Raw genomic sequence first — 25,246 nt, 5'->3', positions numbered from 1 at the left:
GCAAGATGCAATAGAAAACTTAGAAAGTCCCTGCAGGAAGCATTACTGCAGAAATAAGAGGACTTCTTTAAGCTTTTCACAATCTAAAGAGTAACATCGCCTAAAAAAGTAACAAAACTGAGTTAAATTTAACAGAATAGACTTTAAATTACCCAAAAGACAGAACCAATCTGTTGACTGCAAATCAACTCAAACACATCTGGACCTTCTCTCACTACAAACTTCATTTTTTCACCAGACTTTACCTCTTTGGTCTCCACTGAACAGATGAACAGCCATAAAGAGCTCAGCTATTCCCCCAGGAGGATGAAGAGCAGGCTGGGGTGAATGTGAAAGAGCCTCCCTGCATCCACACATGCAGAAGTTGACTGGCAACAGAGGAAGCAGGGTACTCTGGGAACAAAATGCTCTCTGTTGTCCGTTTGTGTCGGTTTGACGTTGCAGAATAAAAATGCAAAGACGGACTAAATGTCCATGATGGTGAATTAATGACGCAGATCCACAGCCAATCCTCTCACTCATACCTTTCACTGGCAAAGTCCGGATTCTCCAGGAAACAACCATTGAAAACAAAGCAAACCAATCTGTTTGCTCAGTTAGTATGTTCTGCATTTTCTTCCTTCTATGTTAGTGGAAGTGGTGTCAAAACAAACAAAAATCCACCAAAACTTCAGAGTCACGGAGAGGTTTCTCAGGAAAATGTTAAACAAATTAATGATAAGCACTAAAAAAGGAATGAATCAAAAAAAGTATGGAATATAGGGCATGACTGTTGCTCATGGTGAAATTTGTATTTTTATAATTTTTTTACAACATTCAAACGAAACTGGGAAAAAATGTGACCAAAACGAATGTATTTTTATTAATAAATTTATTTTATAATAAATAATTGATTGATTGATTGATTGGTTGGTTGACTGATTCATTAATTTAGGTATCTATCTATTTTTGTGCATTTTTGCCAGTTGGAGGAAGCCCATTGATAGGCAAAATTACTAACTGAATTTTCACATAAATATACCAAATAAGTATAGCAAAACAGTAAATATGCAGACCCACATGCTTTTAATGATCCTCCCATCACACTGTAATGTTAACAGGCTCTGCGACACACAAGTGAATGCATTTAGAGACGTTTAATGACGTCTTTCTAAATAAGTTTGATTTAACTAATTAACAACTCAAACATCACTTTCTTCCACTCACACCAGCATGCTCTGATGCCCTTTCCAGTATTATCAACTAAAGTTCTCGCTCAGATAGGAATAAGCAGTCACAATCTCCAACTATTTACCCATTTACATGCTCATTATAAATCAGATCCTTTTCTGATTTCTTTGGAAATCACATTATGTAAAAAACATAAGTCTATGTCCTTTTTGTTTTACTAACAGCGGTCATCTGCTGATGAGAAATCAGATCGACACATTTCTCCCCAAAATCCATACAAATCCAATTTAAATGCAAGGCTGAGAGGGTCAGGTTATTGGACGCAGGCATCATTTTTTCCTTTCAGAGGACAAAGAGACGACCACAGAAACTTGTTTTCACAGAAATGTTAATACTGTCATTAACCCTTTACCAATGGATTTGTCCTGGCAACACACCCACTTTATGTTAGTAAAGTGTTGCACATCGGTGCAAAGGTAATTTTCTTAGTTTCAGAAAATCCTGAAATTAAGTTAATTGCTTAAACAGCTAAAGAGTTACGGTAATTAAAAGAACGTAAACGCTGGAGGTAAAGCTTGGTTGTTAAAGGGTAAACACTATAACAGCTGGTGTAATTATGTTTATGAGGAAGTGATCTGTGTTGTAACAGGAAGTTTAGCATTTCTCCTATCATGTGCATTTATTCTTCAAAATCAATCAGATAATGGAAACATGACCAGGGGCCTCATTTATAAAACTTTGCGTAGGATTTGCGTCAGAAGTGGCGTACGGATGAAACATAGGACGTGCGTACGCAAAGAAATATTCGGATTTATAAAACCGTGCGCACGCACATCCTATGCATCTTTCCCTTAATAAATCACAACCGATTCTAAATGCAGCGCAGCTTTTTGCGGCTTCATGACACGCCCATATTTGTCCATAAATAGTCAGTGAAACGCCCTTAAATGAATATTCATTGATTGCGGAACCATGGCAAACACCGAGAGGAAATCAAAAAAACGTAACTTCACTCAATGTGAAGTAGAATTTATCGTTGGCGAGGTGGAAAAGAGGAGAAAAGTGTTGTTTGGAGGGCACAGTGTGGGCATTACTAATGCCAAAAAGGCACGTGAGCGGCAAACGGTGGCAGACGCCGTAAATGCTGTAGCCTCACAACCATTCGAGGTTCTCAGCGCTCCATCGGGGGGGGGGGGACACCGGAGCGCCAGATGCATGCGCCGGGGGACCAGGCAGAGCGCCAGATGCACCGGGTGACACGCGTGGTTCCTCCGAGTGCTCCTCTGTAACGCCGGGCCCAAAAGCCCGCAGAGGTCCAACAGGACGGCTCGAGGAAGTGGGAACCGGCTCATAAGCCACTCGTCCTCATTTGCCAGCACGTCTTCTTGCTGTCTAAAGATGCGTTCACTCCGAATTCTTCCATTTGCCACATCTTCTAAGAGCGCAAAATCAGCCTTTGTGCGTCATTACGCATTGTGATGGGGCATTTTATTTCCCTCCATTTAATTACATCTGGCAAGCTACAGATGTCAGTAATAATCGACGTGGAAATGGGAAATTGTTCAGCGCAAATGTAATTTCTTGTTGCTTTCTGAATGGTTGAAACATACGCCATACATTGTTTTATCAAAAATAAAACAAACCAAAGGCATATGCATGGATACCATAGCTTATGAAGAAATGTCTTAATATGAAAACAACTTTCCCCAGTGGACAATTAGTACGTCTGTCCGTCCGTCCGTCCGTCCGTCCGTCCGCACGCACGCACCTATATCCGCTCCGCCAGACGGACACACTGATGAGAATATCAGTTTTGTACATTATTTCGTTCTGTTAACTATATTATTTATGAGGATGAATTGCACAACATGCCAATATTGCAGAACATATTTCACTTTTCTTTTTCCAAATAAGTGTTCATTTGAATTTCTGTTGTAATTTTCGTTTTTTTGTTTTGTTTGTTTCACTGCTGATCGATCAAACGGGTGTTTGTGTAGGCTGATAATTGTAAGACTTGCTTTGTGAAGTCTTCATGTTATTTATGAGAGGCAGGATTGTCATTTTCACTTTCACGTGTTTCTTCCATCTGCCGACGGTGTCGCCATTTCTCATTTCACCCGTTTTTGTGCGTACGCCTGGGTCAGAGCTTGCGTGAAGGACCGCACATTTTCCCGTCAAGTTTGCTTTTTATAAATCTCAACTATTGCGTAGAGAGTGGCGTACGCCTTCTTTTGTGCGTACGCAACGTTTATAAATGAGGCCCCAGGAGTTTTGAAGAGCTACTTTATAAGGCCTGAGAGACGATTTCAACAGGAAGAACCACAGCATGTTAGCTGACATTGGAAAGCCTCAGTTTTCACCCAGAAGTGCAGGTAGAGCATTCTGGGGAGATGAGGATCTGCAAAGCCCAGGGGCCTCATTTATAAAGCTTTGCGTAGGATTTGCGTCAGAAGTAGCGTACGGATGAAACATGGGACGTGCGTACGCAAAGAAATATTCGGATTTATAAAACCGTGCGCACGCACATCCTACGCATCTTTCCCTTAATAAATCACAACCGATTCTAAATGCAGCGCAGCTTTTTGCGGCTTCATGACACGCCCATATTTGTCCATAAATAGTCCGTGAAACGCCCACAAATGAATATTCATTGATTGCGGAACCATGGCGAACACCGAGAGGAAATCAAAAAAACGTAACTTAAAAAACGTAAAGTAAAAGTTATCGTTGGCGAGGTGGAAAAAAGGAGAAAAGTGTTGTTTGGAGGGCACAGTGTGGACATTACTAATGCCAAAAAGGCACGTGAGCGGCAAACGGTGGCGGACGCCGTAAATGCTGTAGCCTCACAACCATTCGAGGTTGTGAGGCTACAGCGCTCCATCGGGGGGGGCGGGGGGGGGACACCGGAGCGCCAGATGCACCGGGTGACACGCGTGGTTCCTCCGAGTGCTCCTCTGTAACGCCGGGCCCAAAAGCCTGCAGAGGTCCAACAGGACCGCTGGAGGAAGTCAGAACCGGCTCATAAGCCACTCGTCCTCATTTGCCAGCACGTCTTCTTGCTGTCTAAAGATGCGTTCACTACGAATTCTTCCATTTGCCACATCTTCTAAGAGCGCAAAATCAGCCTTTGTGCGTCATTACGCATTGTGATGGGGCATTTTATTTCCCTCCATTTAATTACATCTGGCAAGCTACAGATGTCAGTAATAATCGACGTGGAAATGGGAAATTGTTCAGCGCAAATGTAATTTCTTGTTGCTTTCTGAATGGTTGAAACATACGCCATACATTGTTTTATCAAAAATAAAACAAACCAAAGGCATATGCATGGATACCATAGCTTATGAAGAAATGTCTTAATATGAAAACAACTTTCCCCAGTGGACAATTAGTACGTCTGTCCGTCCGTCCGTCCGTCCGCACGCACGCACCTATATCCGCTCCGCCAGACGGACACACTGATGAGAATATCAGTTTTGTACATTATTTCGTTCTGTTAACTATATTATTTATGAGGATGAATTGCACAACATGCCAATATTGCAGAACATATTTCACTTTTCTTTCTGCAAATAAGTGTTCATTTGAATTTCTGTTGTAATTTTTGTTTGATTGTTTTGTTTGTTTCACTGCTGATCGATCAAACGGGTGTTTGTGTAGCTGTTAATTGTAAGACTTGTTTTGTGAAGTCTTCATGTTATTTTTGAGAGGCAGTATTGTCATTTTCAGTTTCACGTGTTTCTTCCATCTGCCGACGGTGTCGCCGTTTCTCATTTCACCCGTTTTTGTGCGTACGCCTGGGTCAGAGCTTGCGTGGAGGACCGCACATTTTCCCGTCAAGTTTGCTTTTTATAAATCTCAACTATTGCGTAGAGAGTGGCGTACGCCTTCTTTTGTGCGTACGCAACGTTTATAAATGAGGCCCCAGATCAGCTCCTGAGGGGAGAAGCTCTACAAACAAAAAGTCTACTTCTCAGGATTCATAAGCTCCCAGATCTCTGCTAGAGGATCTCATTTGGTGAATGCTTACCTGCACAGGTATTGAAGCTGTGTTTAAGTTAGCTTCTAGTGATCTGGACTTGGTAAAACCATTCTCTTCAAATATCTTTGGTTGTTCATTTTGGGGAAAAATCAAAGAAATGCTTAAACAAAGCAGTGAAAGCCAAAGAGGTTTTTCAAAAGCCAACAGGGTATGAGATGCACTTGTGTAGCCCACACACTAGGCTACAGAAAAGAGGAGTGATCTCCACATTCATCGATTCTTCCTGAAGATCAGAGGACACTCACTCCATTCATACAGTACTGCTGGCATTTCCACCTTACTTGGGTTGTTTATCTGACATGCTACTCCACCCAGAGTGAAGAAAGAAACCTAAACATATCATGACCGTTTCTGTTCTTTGAAATGTGAAGAATTTAGGGGATCTGATCCAGAGAGACGCGGGTTCTTAGGTCAGCTTGATGACAGCAGCTAATAAGCATCATCTGACCTTTGTTGAATGAATCGAACACATTCACACACCCTAGTGCTGTAGGGATTCCAGAACAACAATAACTTTACAGTCATTAAATAAAATATGTTCAGCCTTGACTCTTGCAATTGTTGCTTAACATTGATTTAAAACTATGAATGTCCCGAGCCAATCTCATGATCTGAATTGGAACTGATCACATAGTTAAAGACCTGATCAGAATCGAACATCATATCTCAATCAGGGATATTTTTTCTATGCTTATTATAAATCAGCACTGTATATTTTAAGCTTTTTATTCCAGATAAATACTCTACTAGAAGTCTGCATGTCATGAACACATCACAACATTTTATTACTGTTAAAAACAGCAGAATAGAGCAACAGTTTACGCAGGAAGCGCCCAAATTTCTATATTTAGCAAGAAATTCACAGATTTGGACTTCCATGCTAAATAACTCTTTAATAAATGTTTTAAACCGACAAGTGGCTTTATTTGTTTGTCTTAACTCAAACAACGACCTACGGAGGCATTTCAACAGAAAACTGATCTGATTTTTGTTTCTTTTTTTATGAGAATTCGATGAGATGGCTGCCAAGAGACTTTCTGCAAACTGCAAGCCTCAGGTAAAAGTGATTTATAAAAATCCACAAGGACTCTAAAACCAATAAATGGTAACATTGATATGGGCTTAGATTGTTCATCATCATATTCATGCTAAAACAATGATTAAAAAAATGGTTCGTTTTTAAGGTTTTCTTAAAAGATATGAATCACAAATAAGGGTATGACGATTTTGACTTCATCCATGAATTCATTTATATTCATGTGATCCAACCAGATTCCTCTGTCTGACGCAAGTTCTTAATCGTATCGCCCTAAACTATGAAAACATTGTTCAAATTGAGATAAATAGATAATGGATATTAGAAAATAGCATTTGGATTGAGCCATGGTAGGTTTATTTTAAAGCTAAAGATTTACTGGATCTATTTGTTAGTGAATTCGATTGTTCAAAATGAGCCCATATCATTTCTGAATTCTATTGTCAACCATAAATTATTATATGAATCAAAGGGTTGGTAAAATAACCCTTTGACTGTTTAACACATATGATCCAAAATTTTTATAAGTTCTGAAGATCTAAAAGCTAATGTCACCAAACTTGCTCACATGACTAATTAACAACTATATTTACCAACTTATAGTAGATGAGGGACAAACAAAGAGGTTTCTGGATTAAACAAACCAAAAATGGTGAAACGTCTAAAAACTGCTTTACAAACAGTCCTTTTCTATTGTCTTTAACAAATAACTAACTAACTAACTAACTAACTAATTGTAAGCACGTTATGACAATAATATTATCAACACGTAAGCACGTCATGAAGACAATAATGGGTTGTTGCAACAAGACAATTTGTGTTTTTTACCAGTTCATGATGGCAGCAACACTAATCCTGTCCTGCTGGATTCACCAAGTCCTTTCCAAAGAAGCAAACTCTGTAAAACACATCAAGCGACTACGACTGTACCTATGAAACACGTCCGACTTGGCCAGGCTTCTGTCTCTCCCATATGGCACACAGCTCTTCCTGTTGCGAGATGCAGGCGTAGGCAGGCGTGAAGAGTGCCATAACACAGGGTCAACTTGTTTGCCCTGGGACATGATGAATTATCAAGAGAGGGATTGCAGTGCCTTACCAGGCCGGGACCCCTCCCTGCTTTCTAGAGCCCTGAAAGCCTCTCGTGGCTCCCGGCTGTCGCTCACTGTCCAATAGGGAGTTCCCCTTTGACACACTTCTCGTCCCTGACCCCAGAGACAGCGGTCACACCAGCAGGTGCTGTCTATAGAAAGCTCTGCATACAGCACATGTACAGATGTCTCTAAATGTGAATGCAGATCTGCAAGGGAAAATTCTCATGCAGTCATCTGCATGTGAACTGAGAGCCACGTTACCAAGAGCACCAGGTATTTGACCAAATTTCCGTTCAGCTTTCACTCCCACTGATGCTGATCATCAGAGGAAACAAACCATGGTACAAACAAAACCTGTCAAAGGGAATGGACCTTATGAAGAACCTATCATAGGAAGGAGTTTGAAGAACCAAGCTGCAGTAAGATTTACAGAATTATTATATAGATACATTATCCACCTCCAACTCCATGTCACTAATATGATCTTTTTCAAACAGCATTTTCTTCATCTGCTTCTGATTCAAAATTTGAATAAAAGAAATACTCAGAAACATTCTAAATATTCTGCTCTCCATTCTGATGCATCCACCTGCAGACAAATAGCTCCAAGACCATCTTTGTTTTTCCCCATCTGAGCTGGAATCTGGATCTAAACTGTACAACTGGTAAGCTCCAATATAGCTTGCCATTTTTGTTGCACCAGTAATGTTAAGTTGGGGTTTTGAGGGGCTGTAAGCTATATCGGGAGAGAGTGTAGACAAAGAGATGATGGGAAATGAGGTTAGGCTTACTCTGTCCCAACAGTCCCACCCACAACTCAGATGTGAATTTCCAATGAATTACTGTCGCTCTACAGATACTGCGTCCCAGAAAAGGACACAAGTTATTAAATTTTGGTTAAAAACGGCATCATCATAATTAAAAGACCACTGGGAACGCTTGAAAAATAGATCAGAAGACGATCGGGGATGGGACTTGAAAAAATCAGTCTAATTTGTTTTCTTTCGGTTTCAACTGTAAGTTGTTGTTTCTTTTCTGTAGGGACGCTTGAGCTGGAAGTCTATGAACTCATCATCTTGTTGTAAGATGAAGATGCTGCCCTTTACTGTCTGTTGTGTATGTGTGAGAGCTCTGTGCACCTGTTGCACAGGTGGAAGTTGGGGTGTGAGCATAAAGACAGCTGCTTCTCCAACGACCCTGACACACAAATGAATATAAACCACCACTGCTTCTATACTCCTCCTCTCAACCGATCTCTCACACACAATCAAGCACACCCACACACATGCACAAGCACATGCACACATACTCATACTAAGAATGCTGATCATGTGTAAAATGTCAAACATTCCTTTGATGTTCCTACAAGACCTTTTCTGTTTGGTTGGATCACAGGTCATCAGGAGGTCAACTCTAAAAATAAATGCTACACTTCGTAAAATACCAAACATGACAGAATGTAAAAATACTTTTCATTAGATTTTTTGCTAAATATTAGGAATACAGCTTTTCTGCATGTGTGCAGTGTTGTTTGTTTTACTCCCAGAATCAGAATCCTTTTATATCATTGTACAGTCTCAAGGTGTTGAAAACGAAAATTGAGACAAATTGGATTCAAATTTTACTTGGATTCTGAATCGGTATAGTCGATATGAAAACTCAGAAAATGTCTCAAAAATCCTATCAGCATTCTGTTTATGTCTTGTTTAAAAAAAACAATATATATATATATATATATATATATATAAAGAGAGAGAGAGAGAGAGAGGAATGGGAAACAGTGATATCCTATTAATGAATACAAAGAACAAGCCAACAAAACATAAAGTTGCATTAATAATTCAAATAGAACCTTTTTTATGTTAAACGTAAAATGGAATAGTTTTATTTGCATTTTATGATCTAAAACTTAAATTTTTGACATAGTTGTCCCATTTGTCTCCAACGGACAAAAGCGCCAACACAAAATATTATATTCAGAGACAATCTCCAAGCAGCTTAACTAAACCATCACAACTCTGAAAGTCTGACCTGCAGGGCCAAAATCTAGAACCATTATCCTTTGCTCCAGGCATGGATCTTTAAAAAATAATGGTACACATAATTACATCAGAGACTGGCTCAGCAGTCAACCCAAAGCCAGTAACTGCATTCCTCAGCGTCTGATGCAGTGCGAGCTCCTGAAGGTCTCACATACCTGGACTGCATGTCGTGTGTTTTGGGGCTGCTGGTGGATGGTGCACTGCTGCTGGTCTGCTGGCTAAGCTCCACCAGAGACTGGTAGTACTGCTGCTGTTGCTGCTGCTGCTGCTTGTAGCGTGATAGAATGAAGAAGAGGCCCAGAATGCTCTTCAGGTTGCCATTTCTGATCTCTGTAAAAACAAAAGGGGAGAGAAAATGAAGCTGCGGCAACGGAGAAGTTTATTCTATTATGTTTTTATGTACAGCTTTGCCTTGCAGCCACCCTGAGAAAGACCCAAAAAATTCTCATGGAATTTAATAATTTCAGCGAGTAAAAGTGGCTCTAAAGTTGTTCTCCATCTGTTCGAGGCACAAGTGCAGTCCTGTGACTGTTAAGATAAATATTTTCCAGACTGTGTATTGTGTCTTTCAAACACCATAAAATGAGCACATGGTGACAAATCCCTTTGGGGTTTGAGCTCCGGAGCAGCTGTTGTGCAGCAAACAAACCATTTTTTAGGAAACATTTTACACAGGCTTTGTCTAGTGTCAATTACAGAAATACTGTATACCATTCTGTAAGCGCTCACAGTTGAGTTCTTTGCAAATCATTTAGACTACTGCTTACACGAATATCCATCTGTAGGAGTTCTAGCCTGAAACATCTGCTTACAGAAATGATTTCCCTGCTGATACAATCCAGAGGTTCTCATGCCATGCTCATCTCTGAAATCCTCCATACTTGATAGCCAAAAGGTCCACATTTAAGTTTGGTAAAATCGTGAGTTACAAGAAACTTGCTCTAAAACTACTTTCATGTGAGCTGATTGTTAATAAACAATGTTAACACAACAGACAGTCCCAATATTTACAGCGGACTAGGCATCACAGCTTTAAAATAATACAATAGAAGTTTCAAAAGTAAGTCCAGAAAAGTGAGCCTGTTCTGGAAGTGGATTGTCAGTAATCCTGTCTTAGACTGACTTGGACCCTAATCAGAAAAGTACAGGTAGATAGATGGATAGATGGGTGGATAGATGAATGGATCCATGGTTAGATCGATAGATGCATGTATTAATGGTAGATGGATGGGTAATTAACAGATATATAGATGTATGGATGAATGCATGAATTGATGAATGGGTACATAGATGGATGTATGAATGGAGGGATGATGGATGGATGATAAAAGGATGTATAGATGATGGTTTGATGAATAATGGATGAAGGCATGGAATTATGAAAAGCTACGTGTATTAATGGATGGACGGATGAATAGCTCCATAGTTAAATGGATGTATGTGTGTATTCATGGTTGGATAGTTAGATGCATGCATGTATTAATAGTTGGTAGATGGATAGGTGAATGAATGGATGGGAAGCATGGATTTATGAAATGATAGATGAATGGATAGATTGATGCACACATCGATGGATTCCCTGATGCATGGATGGATGGAGGAATGTATTCATGGTTGGATAGATGGATGGGTAGATGCAGATAGATGGATGAATGAATGAATTTATGATTGGATAGATGGATGGATGGATTTATAAAATGACAGCTGAATTGATAGATTGATGGATGCAGGTATTCATGGTGTGATTGATGGATGGGTGAATGGATGGATGGGATGCATGGAGTTATGATGGATGGATAGATTAATGCACACATCGATGGATTCACTGATGCATGGATGGAAGAATGGATGTATCAATGTTTGAATAGATGTATGGGTGGATGGATGGATGAATGGATTGATAGATTCACTTCAATTTATTTATATAGCCCCATATTTAAAAGAATAGTCATCTCAATGGGCTTCATACCAGTAATTGTGTAATTAACATGAATCGTAAAGAACATAAAGTCATTGAATTCAATAGATAATGGCTAAACTAAACTAAACAGACTAAACTAAACTGGGCGTCCCTGCCCTTAGACCCTCCTTCACGGTAAGGAAAAACTACAAAAAAAGATAAAGAATAAAACAGATTCCTGAAAAAAAAAGAAGAAACCTCTGGGGTGCCCACATGAAGGAGGAATTCTCCCCCAGGACGGACAGGTGATGTACCAGAACTCTTAGAGAACAATGAGCTTATCTATAAATCTACAACCACATGTTTAAATAGTCCAGCAGATTGGCTTTATCCAGATTAGTGGGACGGCTGGGGGTGCGAGACGGGTCTAAGATAGGGCCCACAACCAAGTGTAGGAGCAGGAGCAGAGAAGATTACATAGATGGATGTATTCACGGTTGAATGAATGAATGGAACAAACACAAAACTGAAGGTCAAAGATACTTTTGCTCTTTCATTGCAGGGATGACAGGCTTTAAATCTAGACAGGTTCTCACTCCAGCTGGTAGTTATTTTTTGTTATTATCTTGTCATAACTGCTTTGAGAACTGAAGGTATGCAGCTCCAACTTTACAGTCAGCAATCTTTACTGAATGTGCACTATGGGTAATGAAAATTAATCTTCCACCTAAAAGGTATAGCCATCAGTGAATTCACCTGTGAGCAGTTCTACCTCCAGTTACTTTTAGTGGTTTTACCACATTCATTTACTTAGCTAAATGTACTTATTAGACCACGTCTTCAGCTGCACAAAGCTAGGGATGCAGTTAATGTTTTCTGAGATTTTGTAAATGTAAATGTATTTCACCACACCCCTCCGAAAGTTGGCAGTGGCTCTAAAGGTTGGAGACGAAGTCTCTCATAGGATTATTTTCAGTTGTTAAACACCTACAAGCAATGATTCTGAATCTGAAAAGGGGTGTTTCATTGGTTTACTGAAAAAGAAAGTCGCAGCCCAACAGGGCAGCTGGAAATACAACTGCAAGAAACAGAGAAAACATTGTTAGGAAAAAAAAGAAATATGGATCTATTTTGAGTAATTTTTGATACGATCAGCCACAAAAGTAGTCTTTGTTTCCATCAAGGGCTAAATCTGACATAAATGCCCTTTTTGTTGCCTTTAACAAAGTCCTTTATGAGCATTTTTGACCAGATCTTGTGCTCATTCACGGTCCCAATCTTGCATCATTTAAAATCTGTATTTGTGCCGATCATGAAAAGATTGAAAAACACAAACACTCTCACATGATGGAAGGTACAAACAGGCATACAAACCAAACTCACTTAAAACAGAATGACCTGCACCTGCACAGGACTCCGCCCACTTAAGAAGAGTAAACCAGACCACAACACTTTATACAAGTGGAAAGTTGATTTAATGTTGTGGCAACGTATGACCCAGCCAATCCTTTTTGACTGTATTTAGTTTAAAAAAAAAAGAGTTCACTTTAACTGTAGGTGGAAAATCTGCCAAGTCCGTCCATGAATCATGTTGGCATTCAAAATGTAAATTTATAGCATGAAAGCTTTTCACACATTGGTGGTGCACCTCTAATGCTTTTTGTAATTGATCAATTGCTTTTAGTGTTGTGACTGGAAAGAATTGTGGGACTGGCTTGGATCATATTTGCATCAAGAGAAGATGGTTTGGTCTTCACTTTGCTAATGGAGAAGATGAAGGAAGTACAGAAACTCCTTTACTTTGGCTAATGTGGAACACAGAAAAGTTATTTTTGAAAGAAACCCCTCATTGACGATCCCTTTTTCTGAAAGGCCATTGGGTTGAACCAGGACGCAGATGTGTGAAGAGTGTGAAGCCAACACATGGGTCACAAATACCAAAACGCGGCGACCTAAATGCAAGTTTTTTGGCAAAATTGGCAGGTGGCCAGGCGGTGGCATTTGTAATCAGGAAAAGTCGGTCAAATTTTAACACGCTGCACGGTTGCCAAAGAGGTTTTAAGATAAAGTTCAAATGAAACAGCGACTGGACGATTTTTTGACATTGGTCAGTTGCCATCTGGGCACATTTGGAGTTCGCATGGTGGCAGTTTAGTGACAGGTGGGTGGCAGGAAGGCAGCAGTGCAATAATTGACTGATAGGATAGTCTCCAAGATCCTCAAAATTGTCTAATGATCTGCCGATTTCAGACTGCCACCCTCCAGCCACCCCCTTGCTGCCATCCCACTGCCAATGTCCGATTGTTAGAAATCGTAGCGCAGGTACTCAATGATGGCTGTTGACATGGACCAGGGCCCAGGCAAAGACCAACGTAAATCTGGCGATCCTGGCCTCTATGGGTCCAAATGGGGAGACGGCATTGAAGCTGCACAAAACCCATAATGGCGATGATAGCACCAGAGCGACTCAGAAACCTGCGTATTGACAAATTGCCGTTGATGCTGAGAAGAATATGAAGAAGACAGAACATTGTGGTTTCTGAAATAATCATAGAAGAGCAATGCGGACAAGAAGAGTGAAGAAGAAGTTGTTGTTGAGTCTTTGTTTGCAGCGCAGTGTTGCTCAGACAGTATATACTGTAGACAGTTTATATCCCCCCAGTTGGGGGCTGGTGGCACCTGATGTGTCTGACCGCTGTTCGGACACATTTACAAATCGCCCAGAACTACTGTCATCCTGCAATCCCCCTGCCACTACCCAGCTGTCCCTCAATCTCATAATCATCCCCGCCTGACTGCTGGCTTCTGGATTCATGACCACGCCAATAATTCTCAAAAAAAAAAATCGGGCTGCGGCAGCTAATCTTGAAGATTCAGCCGATCCCTCCCCATCATGTGGTGGCAGTTGTATTTGTGACCGTAGCATTAGCAGTCAACCTCTGATTGGACCATCACAGGTTCCATGTCTTGGTAGCGTGAATGTAAATGTGTGAAGGGATTGTACATGTATGAGCAACTGTGTTGATTCAAATCAATAAACCATCACAGGATCCACTGACCTGGCTGACGTAGACGTAGTGAAGTCATTAAAAGCTACAGAACTGATGAAAGACTTTTCGAGAACATCTTGATCATAGAAAACCAGTTTAACTCTAAAAAAAAGGTTATCTACCAAAAAACAAAACATTTCCAAAAACATTAATATTTTAAAATATGTAGATGTTGTTTTTCAGTTATACAAATAAGTAAACAAGGAAAAAGCAAACATGGATGTTAAGGTTTATCATTAACTCTTACAGTTCTCTCAGAAAAGAAGCACATTCTCAGTCAATTCAAGAAACATGAGTTTAAAAGCACCTTTAAAATGAAAGCAATTACACATAATTGCACCATCTGAGATCTAAGCTGAACTTTATTGTGAAGAGGAGCTGTTATCGCTGATTCTCCACACGTGTTACAACACATTGGGAGCATGTTCTGTGCAGGTTCTGCACTCCAAACCCTACCGTGGAAAGAAACTTCAACGACCGGATGTAAGCCCCCGTTAATTCCCTCATTAGGAACAGTTTTCCAAGGGTTTTGACCTTTTTAACGCAAAAGTGTTAAGCAACAAATTATCACATTTCAGCTCGTAAACTATTTTATGTTGCCGGTTTAATACTTTTTGGGTGCATGACATTTAGTAGGTAGATGTTTTATCTTTACAACAGAATCATAAATGTCTCTGAGTGAAAAATTAAATCCTGATTAAATGTGTGATGGCCACCCACACAAAATGAAGCTGGTTATGGAGTTTTTGGTTTACAGACGCCAGATTCAGTCTGATCAGTTATGATGTACGCACTGCATGCTTTCCATCCATGAAACAAGGCTGGGGATGGATTTTATGATGGCTCGTAACCTGTTTCAGTGGAAACGTCTGTGGGGCAACCAAAAGCACTCTTCAATAAGATGGATTTTCCGGAAGCCTTGGTTTACAGCCTCCACAAGAGGATACAAGCTTTGTGAGGAGGTTATTACTATAAGTTGGTTGTTGGTTCCTGTATGCACATCAAACATCCGGCTTCATTTAATTCCCATGCTTTGTAAAAGCATAAAGCCTAAATAAGCCTGGAAGGGCAGAGAAGATTAATTTAGTCATGAGAGGGTCATGCCATGCTGCAAACGGAAAGATGGGAAGACAGATGCAGTGAAGGCAGGAATGACATACATCAGCAGCAGGGTAACCCGAGAGCCCACAAATCTACAGACATACTTTGCCATTCCAGGCTCAGCTCGTCACTTTGCTGTTTTCAGAACTGTATCTGGGGTCAGTGTGTCAGGCCTTTAGACTATTATAGCTATTTGACAAATCGGGTCGGTATGCACCTCTTTGATGTTCAAAATGAAACCAGCAGGAATGTGAAATGTGAAGACAATTTAGTTGAGATCCAATTGGTTGTTTACGCATGCTGACCTTAGAGATGCAGTGGACGCGGGGGGGGGGGCATAGCCAGATAATCGGAAGAAGCAGTGATACTTCAAAATAAATGCCTGAGAACATGGAGGCCTGGGTGTTGCTTAACTTGAATTAACAAACAACCTATTTAAACTGAATTTGCTGCCCTTAGTATGTATCAATGAACTGCCATGCTGTGGTGATTCTGTGTGTTCCAGATATACGCACATGAAACAGTCGTCTACAAAGTGGCAGCCAAAATATTGATGGCAAAAAAATCAACAGTGCTTTTATCAATAAAACGTTAGTTTTATTAGTTAAACTTAGTTAAAGTTAAGGGAGAAATTATTAAAAGTGTAAAACAATTCTGATACCTTGGTATAATTTTTGATTCACCATTAACTTTTAAGAGTCAAATAAAAAAGGTCCGTCACAAATTAAAATATGTTGTTCACCCTTCAGTTTATCCCGCCAGGGATGGCCCAGGTTTGGCAGAGAGTTTTTATACCGTATGCCCTACCCTGAAAAAACCCTGTATTTTCAAGGCACAGGGAGACCCAGATAGGCAGCAGCGCAAAGGGTCTTACCTAAAGTACCACACAGGATTATTTAGCTTATTGCGCCCCTAGGAGGCAAACCCAGGTTTCCTGTGCAGAGGACCAGCCAACTAAGCAATCCAGCAGCCTCCCATGTTATTATGAAGAACTGTACCTTTTATGCAATTGCGTTGCGGTGTTTATACTTTTTTATGAATCTTCCTGTGCATGGTCCTTTTCAAATAAACTTTTAAAAAAAAGGGACAGCTAAAGCCTTAGTCACAATTGCCCTTGCAGGTGGGCTGTGTGTGACAGCATCAACTGTACATCATGAGAGTGTGTAACTTACAATATCCTTAGAAATACTTCACAATATACACCACAATGTTGTGTTCCATTTCCATGATGTCTTTCAAGGTGGTTGCACGAGCCTCGAGGGAATTGCAAGACACACCTGCATTCCACTTAAGATGCGGCTACCGCTCTCTATGCCCTTACTGGTCCAGACAACCCAAAGAACACAGCACCCATACGGGTCAACCCCTGAAACAGTACATGTAAAAAAACAAAAAAGCTTTTGTGTTGACGGAAGAGTTGTCCATCGGAGTATAGGATCCCCTAAAGTAAAATTAAAAAGATGACCTTTTATGTGGCTAATTTCACTTATATCACATTTTAGCAAGTTGGTTTGGTCCAGAATCTAACTATAATATGTGAAAAAAGTGCCTGTAGTGGAATTCTTTTCTCTTAGAGAATCTTTATGAATCTATAATGATGGTATCATACCAGTTGAAGCTCAGTTTGGTAAATATTCATTTAGCACACAAGACATCTGTAGAGACAGCAGTAAAGCAAACAATATCATGCAGACCATTGTCACCAGCTTTAAATGGAAAAGATAGTTTTCCTGGAACATTTAAACAAACAAAATATTTTCCAAAATGCAATTGTTGCCCCGAGTTTTAAAACTCAGACTGCAAAATGTCCACTCCCACTGCTGTCTTGATTTAATCAGCAGATTTCTCATGCCATCCATTGTGCATTGTTTTGCATCCTTACCTTCTGCTGAGAGCCCTTGTACATTCACTCCTCTGGCATCCAGGAAACTGAGGCAAGTGTCCACATTCTCGATCTGTGAAGAAGACAGCAAACAGTCAGCACGAACGGGAGGACGGACCTGGAATGTGGTCATTATGTGTTGTGGCGTAGCGCTCAGAGGAAGGAGCAGATCAGCATTATTAGCCATAAAGCACATCATTGTTTAGTTATTACCCGACCCCCATGTGATCTTGGGACTTGGCTGTATGACTTACTGACCACGGAGGACTGCCACCTACACAAACCCATGCATATGTAGTTGCAGACACTGAAGGGGGAATCTAACAGAACAGAAGTTTGTCACAGACCCAATCAGGGCTTCTATTCGGCAAGGTGGATGGATAAAGGATTTCTGTCGATGGAGGCTTTCTTGCCTTTCTGGACAGCATTTAGCATGCAGTTTCATCAGCAGCCAACATGCCTGGAGTACTTTATGACAAGGTTGAGGGTCAGAGTTCTCAGTTTCAGTGGAGAGACACAACACTGAGCGCGACCTGGACAACTCAGCCAAATGTCTAGCAGCAACAATAATTCATGAGCTGTAGCTCGCCTCATGCTTGTCTTTTTCTGCTTGCTCACTCAGTGTTAATGTCTTTTCATTAATGAGGAGACTTTGCAGAAGGAGGGCAGTGAGTCATGTCTGCATGCAGGCAATGTAAATAACTACTGTCCTAATGTATTTGACTTAATGTTGCTCCTAAGGGCACAAAACGACAATACAGGAATTTATGTAAACAAATTTCTGCTCAGTTCAGGGACACACTATTGATCCTCGAAGGGAGGTTCAGTTGTTTGTCACTGTAGGAGTCACAGTAGAGAGTCCTCATAGTGTGACCTCTAACATCTTTGTCCTGAAGAAGCCTTGGCATGAGTCTCCATTCCCAGCCAGACCTTCCTACAGAAATAAAAATGCTAGGCAGGTTTGAAAAACGTTTTTCTAGTCACAACTGTTCAGGGATAAATTTTTACCTTGAATTCTATTTCATAATTCATGCCCTAAAGTGCTAAAATTTGGCTGTAGTCTTTTGATTGACATTTGTCTATACAGCAACTTACAGCTTTGTTTTACCTACTTTTTTTCTCATGTTTGGAAAGCCATCAGATGGCTACGATCAAAGATCTGAAAAACTGCCTTTGAATACAAATCAGTAAGTCTTGTGAAAGTCATTGTCCCTCTGAGAGTAAAAATATTCATAAGATTTGGATGAATCCAGACTGTTTTCGTCCTGTATCGTCCACAGGTTTTTCCTGTTTTGATAGCTCTCACCCCCACTTATGGGGGATTAATAGTTGATTGAGAGCAGAGAAGATGGAGTGGTCCACCAGCCGTTCATCAAACACTTGTGGGATCTTCTTGAGTGTGCTGTTCCTGCCAAGGTGACCTTCACAACTATGTTGGTTGACTGAAGTCAAGTTCTGGTACCTTGGACATAACTGCCCTTATGGGTGGACTTATGGGCAACCCTATTTTTTTTATTTAATTATGATTTTTTATTTAACCTTTGTTTTACCAGGAAATCCATGAAAATAAAATGCCCTTTGTCGAGAGAGGCTTGGCCAAGAGGCATTGCCCACTGTACGAACCCAGATTCAATTTTAGCATCATAAACAACTCATTGAGCCAGGGGAGCAAATAATGTTCATGAACATTCTTTTCTACGCTTGCTATGTTTTAAGTATATTTAACATGTTCTTGTTTCACTTTTCTCATAATTGAGGACATGTGTACAATAATTTAAGATTAAAACTACGTTTCTGAGTGTTTCTTTATTCAAGTCACAATGAATTAGGAGCAGGGAAAAACTGAATGTTGAGAAAAGTTCTGACTTATGACGCAGCTACTACGTGTGCTACAGTTTCGTTTTCTCCATAAATTCTAAATCCTCCGCTTGCAGACGTATAGATCCATGTAAGTTTTCATTGTCCTCCTCGGAGCGGCCATCTGGCTCTAAATTGTGCAGCTGGATACCTCTGATATTGGTCACCATATTTTTGCTTAGCTAATGTTAGCTTGGGTCTGTGTGGACGCTTGTCGCTGGTGCGAAATTAGCTAGGTCAACAGTCCCGCCCACAACCCAAAAACAAATTTCAGATGAGCTTCTGCCGATCTGCACAAATTATGTCTTAAAAATCGACACAGGTTTTTCGATTTTAGCTAAAACTGCATAATTATAATGAAAGGACAACTGGACACGCTTTTGCAATAGAAATAAACATAGTTGGAGTGAGACTTTAAACAACACATAAGGGTAAGTGAGGTTGAAGTAGGTGAAATGCAGACACGCCGTTCAGATTTGTACACTTTTTTCAACTTCTCCATTATGCTAGGGGCCTGTTAGTGCTAAAGCTAAAGGTGAATGAAAAAATTTGACAATCTGAGTGTAGTTTGTGTGGACACACTATGGGCGTCCTATGTATCACTTGCCCCCCCCCCCCCCAGCCATCCATTCATTAGCACCTAGTCAGTAAGGGGCCAGTGCTAGCACCTTACCAGCGCAGCATATGGGCAATACGACAGCATCACCCGTTCATCATAAGTGCGTGGTCCTTATAAATACTTCATGATGTATGTACCACACGCATGACGATGGTATATTCCATTTTCATGATGTTTCTTGAGGTGGCTGTACAAGCCTCAAGGGAACTGCAAGACACACCTCATTCCCCTTACGATGCAGCCACTCCTCTCCATGACCCTCTATGGGCCCTGACAACCCAAAAACCTGCCACACTCTGTACAGGTCAACCATACAGGTGCATGTGACTGAGGCATAAGATGATGCTCCAGCATTTTTCAAACTTCAATCAGCCAAACCACCAACAAGCAAGAGCCGAACACAGAGACTGTTTGGAAAATGTTTTATGAGTTCAACCCACATTCTGCTGCTCGTCCCACAAGCCCAAACAGGAATTCACATAAGGCGACCACAACCTCCCACTTCAAAACACCAACACACATATTTTCTAACATAAGGCACAAAGTAAACTTAAATGTGGGCTTCTATCTTGCCTGACCACATGCTGCACATGCAGACTGACTGGTGTTTGCCTGTTTGATTCTACTATGTACAGCGTCAGAAGAGGGGCAACATGTGCTGCACAGGAGTTGTTGCTACAGTTTAATTAAATGAAGTGTGAATGACATGTTGGGTGGCGTTTGATGGTAAAATATCTGCTTTAACCATGCAGCTGCAAATGTGAAGCAGCCATTTTCCAAACAGTGGGTTAGAGGTTCAAATCCCAGGCTCATTGTGGGACACATAGTTGTGAAAAACCGTCTAAATCGTTTTGGAGTCAAATCTAACAGAGTTGATCTCTGTAAAAGAAGGAGAGATTTTACAAACAGTTGGAGCTTTTAACTGATGTAAATGAGCAGGATGATGTTAGTGGGAGTATTAAAGATTCTCGGGTTCTGTTGATCCTTAACTGTGGGTTTGGTGGGCGGTTGGCTTTGTGGCACCTCTAACAGCTTCTTGAGAGACCAACATCATTTACTTTTCCAGCACAGCCTGCCTGGCATCAAACAAATCCACATGAGCCATTAAAAGTCATTTGTGGCATTCTGATTAAGCCCATTTCATCAAATCACTAAGTACTTCAAGCAGGTAAAGGGACTGCTTTTTACCAGGAGGGCAGATGTGAAACACAAGGGAAGTGATGAAACCTGCCAAAATATGTGGGCGACATCATGGGGCAGCGATTAAATCTCAATGATGATCAGTGTCTTTTTGAGTAGGATTCCATTTCAGACTTTAGTAACAACAACAAAAATTATCAAGTTCTAATTAATACAGAAGAAAATGCCAAAAACAGTGGACTTGCCTGTAGAAAAAAAGTCAACAATGGTAGAAAATAGAGTGAATGTAGAACTCCAGCTCTGCTGCAGCAGCATATTGTGCAGTAATAACACAAAAACTGTAAAAAGTGTCTTAAGTGTTTCCCGTTCAGACCTTAATATGTGCATCATTTAAAGAGGCTCAGTAAATATTTTCAAGACTGCCTTTTCATAATCCACCCAAACAAATTCTGCAAAGAAATGGAGACCAAAGACTGCAGAATGAAAGAATCAGAGTTTTTCTCAGTCTTGCTTCATCACCCCTGGTGGCTCCTCCTAGTTTGGTAATTTCCCTGTTCTAACTCCTAATTCAACTCATTCAGTCCTCACTTATCTGTGCGGCAGCCTGGTAAAGAATTTCCATTCAGACATGATGGAGCAGAGAATCATGTTAACGGCCCGAAATGTACTGGACTCAGGTCAGTTCACTAGGTAAACGCTGGGTGGTTTGCTACGCAAACTAGTGTTTGAGGATGATATAACCGCCCATAATGACAATAACAAGATTGCAACAATAAACAAAATAACAACAATAATGGGGCAAAACAGCTAGCATCAAATTTGCTCAAACCAAAGGGAGACATGACTACGAGTTAACAATTTTTTTAACATAATCTATTTTTACATGACTCTACCAGGACACTAATCATTTTCATTCAAGACAGGATGTGGCCCAAATGGAAAATAAATAAATAAATCACACATAGGGTCTTATTAGGGATAAAACACTTAAAATTTAAAACCATACTGAGTATTTTTTGTATAAAATATTCAACACCACTCACAGATTACTAGTAAGTTATATTGGTAGCATATTTTCTTAAGCATAATATTTCATCTGTAGAACCTTGAACATGAAATTAAAAACTAAATAAAGAAATTGTCCCCTTAAATTAGGTTTTCGTGAGCACAAAATAGCATCTTTTAGCCACAAATTAGCATATTTTTTTAACATTTTGTCACAAAAGTCAGCATTTTGTGCACAAAAGTTAACATTTTATACACACAACTTACCATTTTGTGCACAACTTAGCACCTTGTGTAAATCAGTAGTAGGAGTTGAAGAAGGAAACAAAGAGTGGATTGCATTAATGTCAGAGCTGTAGCACTACCAGGGTTCTTTCCCTGGAGACTTCTTGGGCAACGCTTTTTTAGTTTCATGACAATAATAATACCAATATTGGATTTTATTTTGTATTGTGCTTTTCCAGAAGCTCATAGTGTCCATTATTTCTTCACTCCTTATTGGTACTTAGTGATGATAAGCTACTTGTGTAGCCACAGAAGTAGGGCTGCCAGTATGTACCGATTCCCCGACTGACCATCACCAGAACATTCATACACATTCACACATCAGTGGAGCCACACTGGAGGCAGGGCAGGGAAAGTGTTTTGTCCAAGGACACAACAACAGACAACTAACTAGAGGAGCAGGATTCGAACATGTCCAAGGCTCCAGTCATACTGTCCACCAATAAATATACATCCAATCCCCAACAAAAATGCCCCACAAAGGATAGGCTCTCCCATTTTAACCATCCTACTATGTTTCATGCTGTTTTATCTGAATTGGATTTGTTTTACCAAAAACTATATCATAGATTTCTTAAAAACAGCTGAATTAACAATGCTGATGCTTTAACAACTCGATGATCAATGCCTAATGCTATGCTAACTTGTGCGCAACAAATTGCAAACTTGTAACTTTAGAACTTACGAAAGACAACTTTGTTGTAACTTCTAAAAGTGAATCTTTATCTAAATGTTGTATAAAAGCAATTCATGTTTGTATTTTCTAGGTTGTCTATGAAGACTCTCATTCATCCAGGTTGGTTCCATTGTAGTAGGTTTAGGGGATGTCATCTGGACTTGGTTTTTAAAGTTAGAAGACGTTTCGCCTCTTATCCAAGAGGCTTTGTCAATTCTGAATTAGCTGGTCTAAAGGCCCGTACACACCGGGACGAATATTCGCCAGGCGTTATTCGCCAGCGTTTTTCGCCACGTTTTTTGTGTTCACACCCAGGCGATTTTCGCTGACGGTGAGCCGAGCGAACATGCAATTTCATTCCCTGACATTAGATGGTGCTTAATGTAAACAGAAATACTCCTGTACACAAGGTGGCGCTGCGCAACTTTACAATTCTTAAAGTCGCTTTTCACTCAGAAGAAGAGAGCAAGTATTTACGCGCTTGTCAGAATAATACAAAGAAAACATGAATATTTCAAGCATCAGTAGCTCCAACTGGTACTTGGTAAGGGGATATTTTAGAATGTCCGTCATTATTTCTCCGCGGCAGTGTAGACGCTACTTGGCATCTATCTTCTTCGCTGGTATGTGTGCTCAGCAAGGCAGTTTTGTGTTTGAGCGCCCCCAAGTTGTGTTTTACTGTAACTTCAGAAGCTCCAGACACGTGTGCAAAAGCGCCATTCTCATTGGTCGGATAGATTTCGACGCGACGCGTCGAAAAAAAAAAACGAACCTTAGGCGTTTTTTTTTTTTTGACGCTTTGGCGCGTGGCGTTTTTTCGCGTCGGTGTGCACACTCACATTGGTGCCCTTTGTTTAGTCAGGAGGCATTAAACGTCGGCGAAAATCGCCGGCGAAATTCGTCCCGGTGTGAACAGGCCTTAAGAGCTGGTATATATATGCATTCATGGGGGAGGAGTCAGACCTGAAACTGGAGGTATTGTCCACTTAGCCTACATGGTTTATTTTCTAGGTTACAATATGAAAAATCCATACATCCCGCAAGTGAGAGTAGACTAAATAAACTGCTGTGGCTGCCTGGATGGTTATGTTAGCTTTGATAGAGCAGGACTCAACTTTACCTGGGTACTATAACACTATCTGAACTACTCAAGCTGATGTGTGTCCCAAACACTGCATGTCCACAAGCAGCCTGAACAAATTGCTATAGCCCCCTGGTCTGACACATAAGTCTTGATAGAACAGAACTCAACTAAACTAGCTTCCTGGGTACTACTAACTACTGACTAAACCACTGAAGCTAACTTGCTTCCCATACGCCCTGCATGGACCCGAGTAGCTTGAACAAATGGAAGTGGCTGCCTGGACAGACAGATAATTCTTGATAGAACTGAACTCCGCTACACCAGGGGCCTCATTTATAAACGTTGCGTACCCACAAAAGAAGGCGTACGCCACTCTCTACGCAATAACTGATATTTATAAAAAGCAAACTTGACGGGAAAAAGTGCGGTCCTTCCCGCAAGCTCTGACCGAGGCGTACGCACAAAAACGGGTGAAATGAGAAATGGCGACACCGTCAGCAGATGGAAGAAACACATGAAAGTGAAAATGAAAATGACAATGCTGCCTCTCATAAATAACATGAAGACTTCACAAAGTAAGTCTTACAATTAACAGCCTACACGAACACCCGTTTGATCGATCAGCAGTGAAACAAACAAAAAAAATCAAACGAAAATTACAACAGAAATTCAAATGAACACATTTGCAAAAAGAAAAGTGAAATATGTTCTGCAATATTGGCATGTTGTGCAATTCATCTTCATAAATAATATAGATAACAGAACGAAATACTGTACAAAAGTGATATTCTCGTCAATGTGTCCGTCTGGCGGAGCAGATATAGGTGCAATTAGACAGACAGGCAGACAGACAGACAGACAGATGTACCGTATTGTCCGGACTATAAGTCACACTTTTTTTCATAGTTTGGCAAGGGGTGCGACTTATACTCCGCAGCGACTTATATTAGAAATAAATTGAAATAAATACATTGTTAACCCTCCTGTTATGTTCATTTGTGAGGAACAGAGATGATGTTTCTGGGTCAATTTGTTGTGTGAGGTATGTTAAGTGTTAAGAGGATGTTAAGTGACTCAGAGAATCAGCAAACTTTTTTTTACAGTAAGATCTTGAAGGCTAACAACATAATATTCTATTTTCCAATGATTTCATAGATTCAGAAATGCAATAAAAGTGAAAACTGTTTCTACAAATACAGGATGAAAACAGAGTAATAGTTGGCCAATGATGCTTCATGAAAGGAATAAATAAATAAGTTTGAG

General features: G+C 40.4%; 1 protein-coding gene across 10 annotated transcripts in view; it reads right to left on the bottom strand.

The window, feature by feature from the left end:
* nav3 (neuron navigator 3) overlaps positions 1–25,246 on the bottom strand; it is a 236,108-nt gene that overhangs the window by 114,783 nt on the left and 96,079 nt on the right. For all 10 annotated transcript variants that reach the window (XM_023952465.1, XM_023952466.1, XM_023952467.1 and 7 more), the window contains exons 4-5: positions 17,318–17,390; positions 9,540–9,714 (exon numbers count right to left, since the gene is read on the bottom strand). In XM_023952465.1, the coding sequence (XP_023808233.1) occupies positions 9,540–9,714; positions 17,318–17,390 (248 nt within the window). The remainder of the gene's footprint in view (positions 1–9,539; positions 9,715–17,317; positions 17,391–25,246) is intronic.

Source organism: Oryzias latipes, chromosome 23 (assembly GCF_002234675.1).
Source record: "Oryzias latipes chromosome 23, ASM223467v1".
Classification (NCBI taxonomy): Eukaryota; Metazoa; Chordata; class Actinopteri; order Beloniformes; family Adrianichthyidae; genus Oryzias; species Oryzias latipes.
This window is presented reverse-complemented; position numbering and strand designations above follow the sequence as displayed.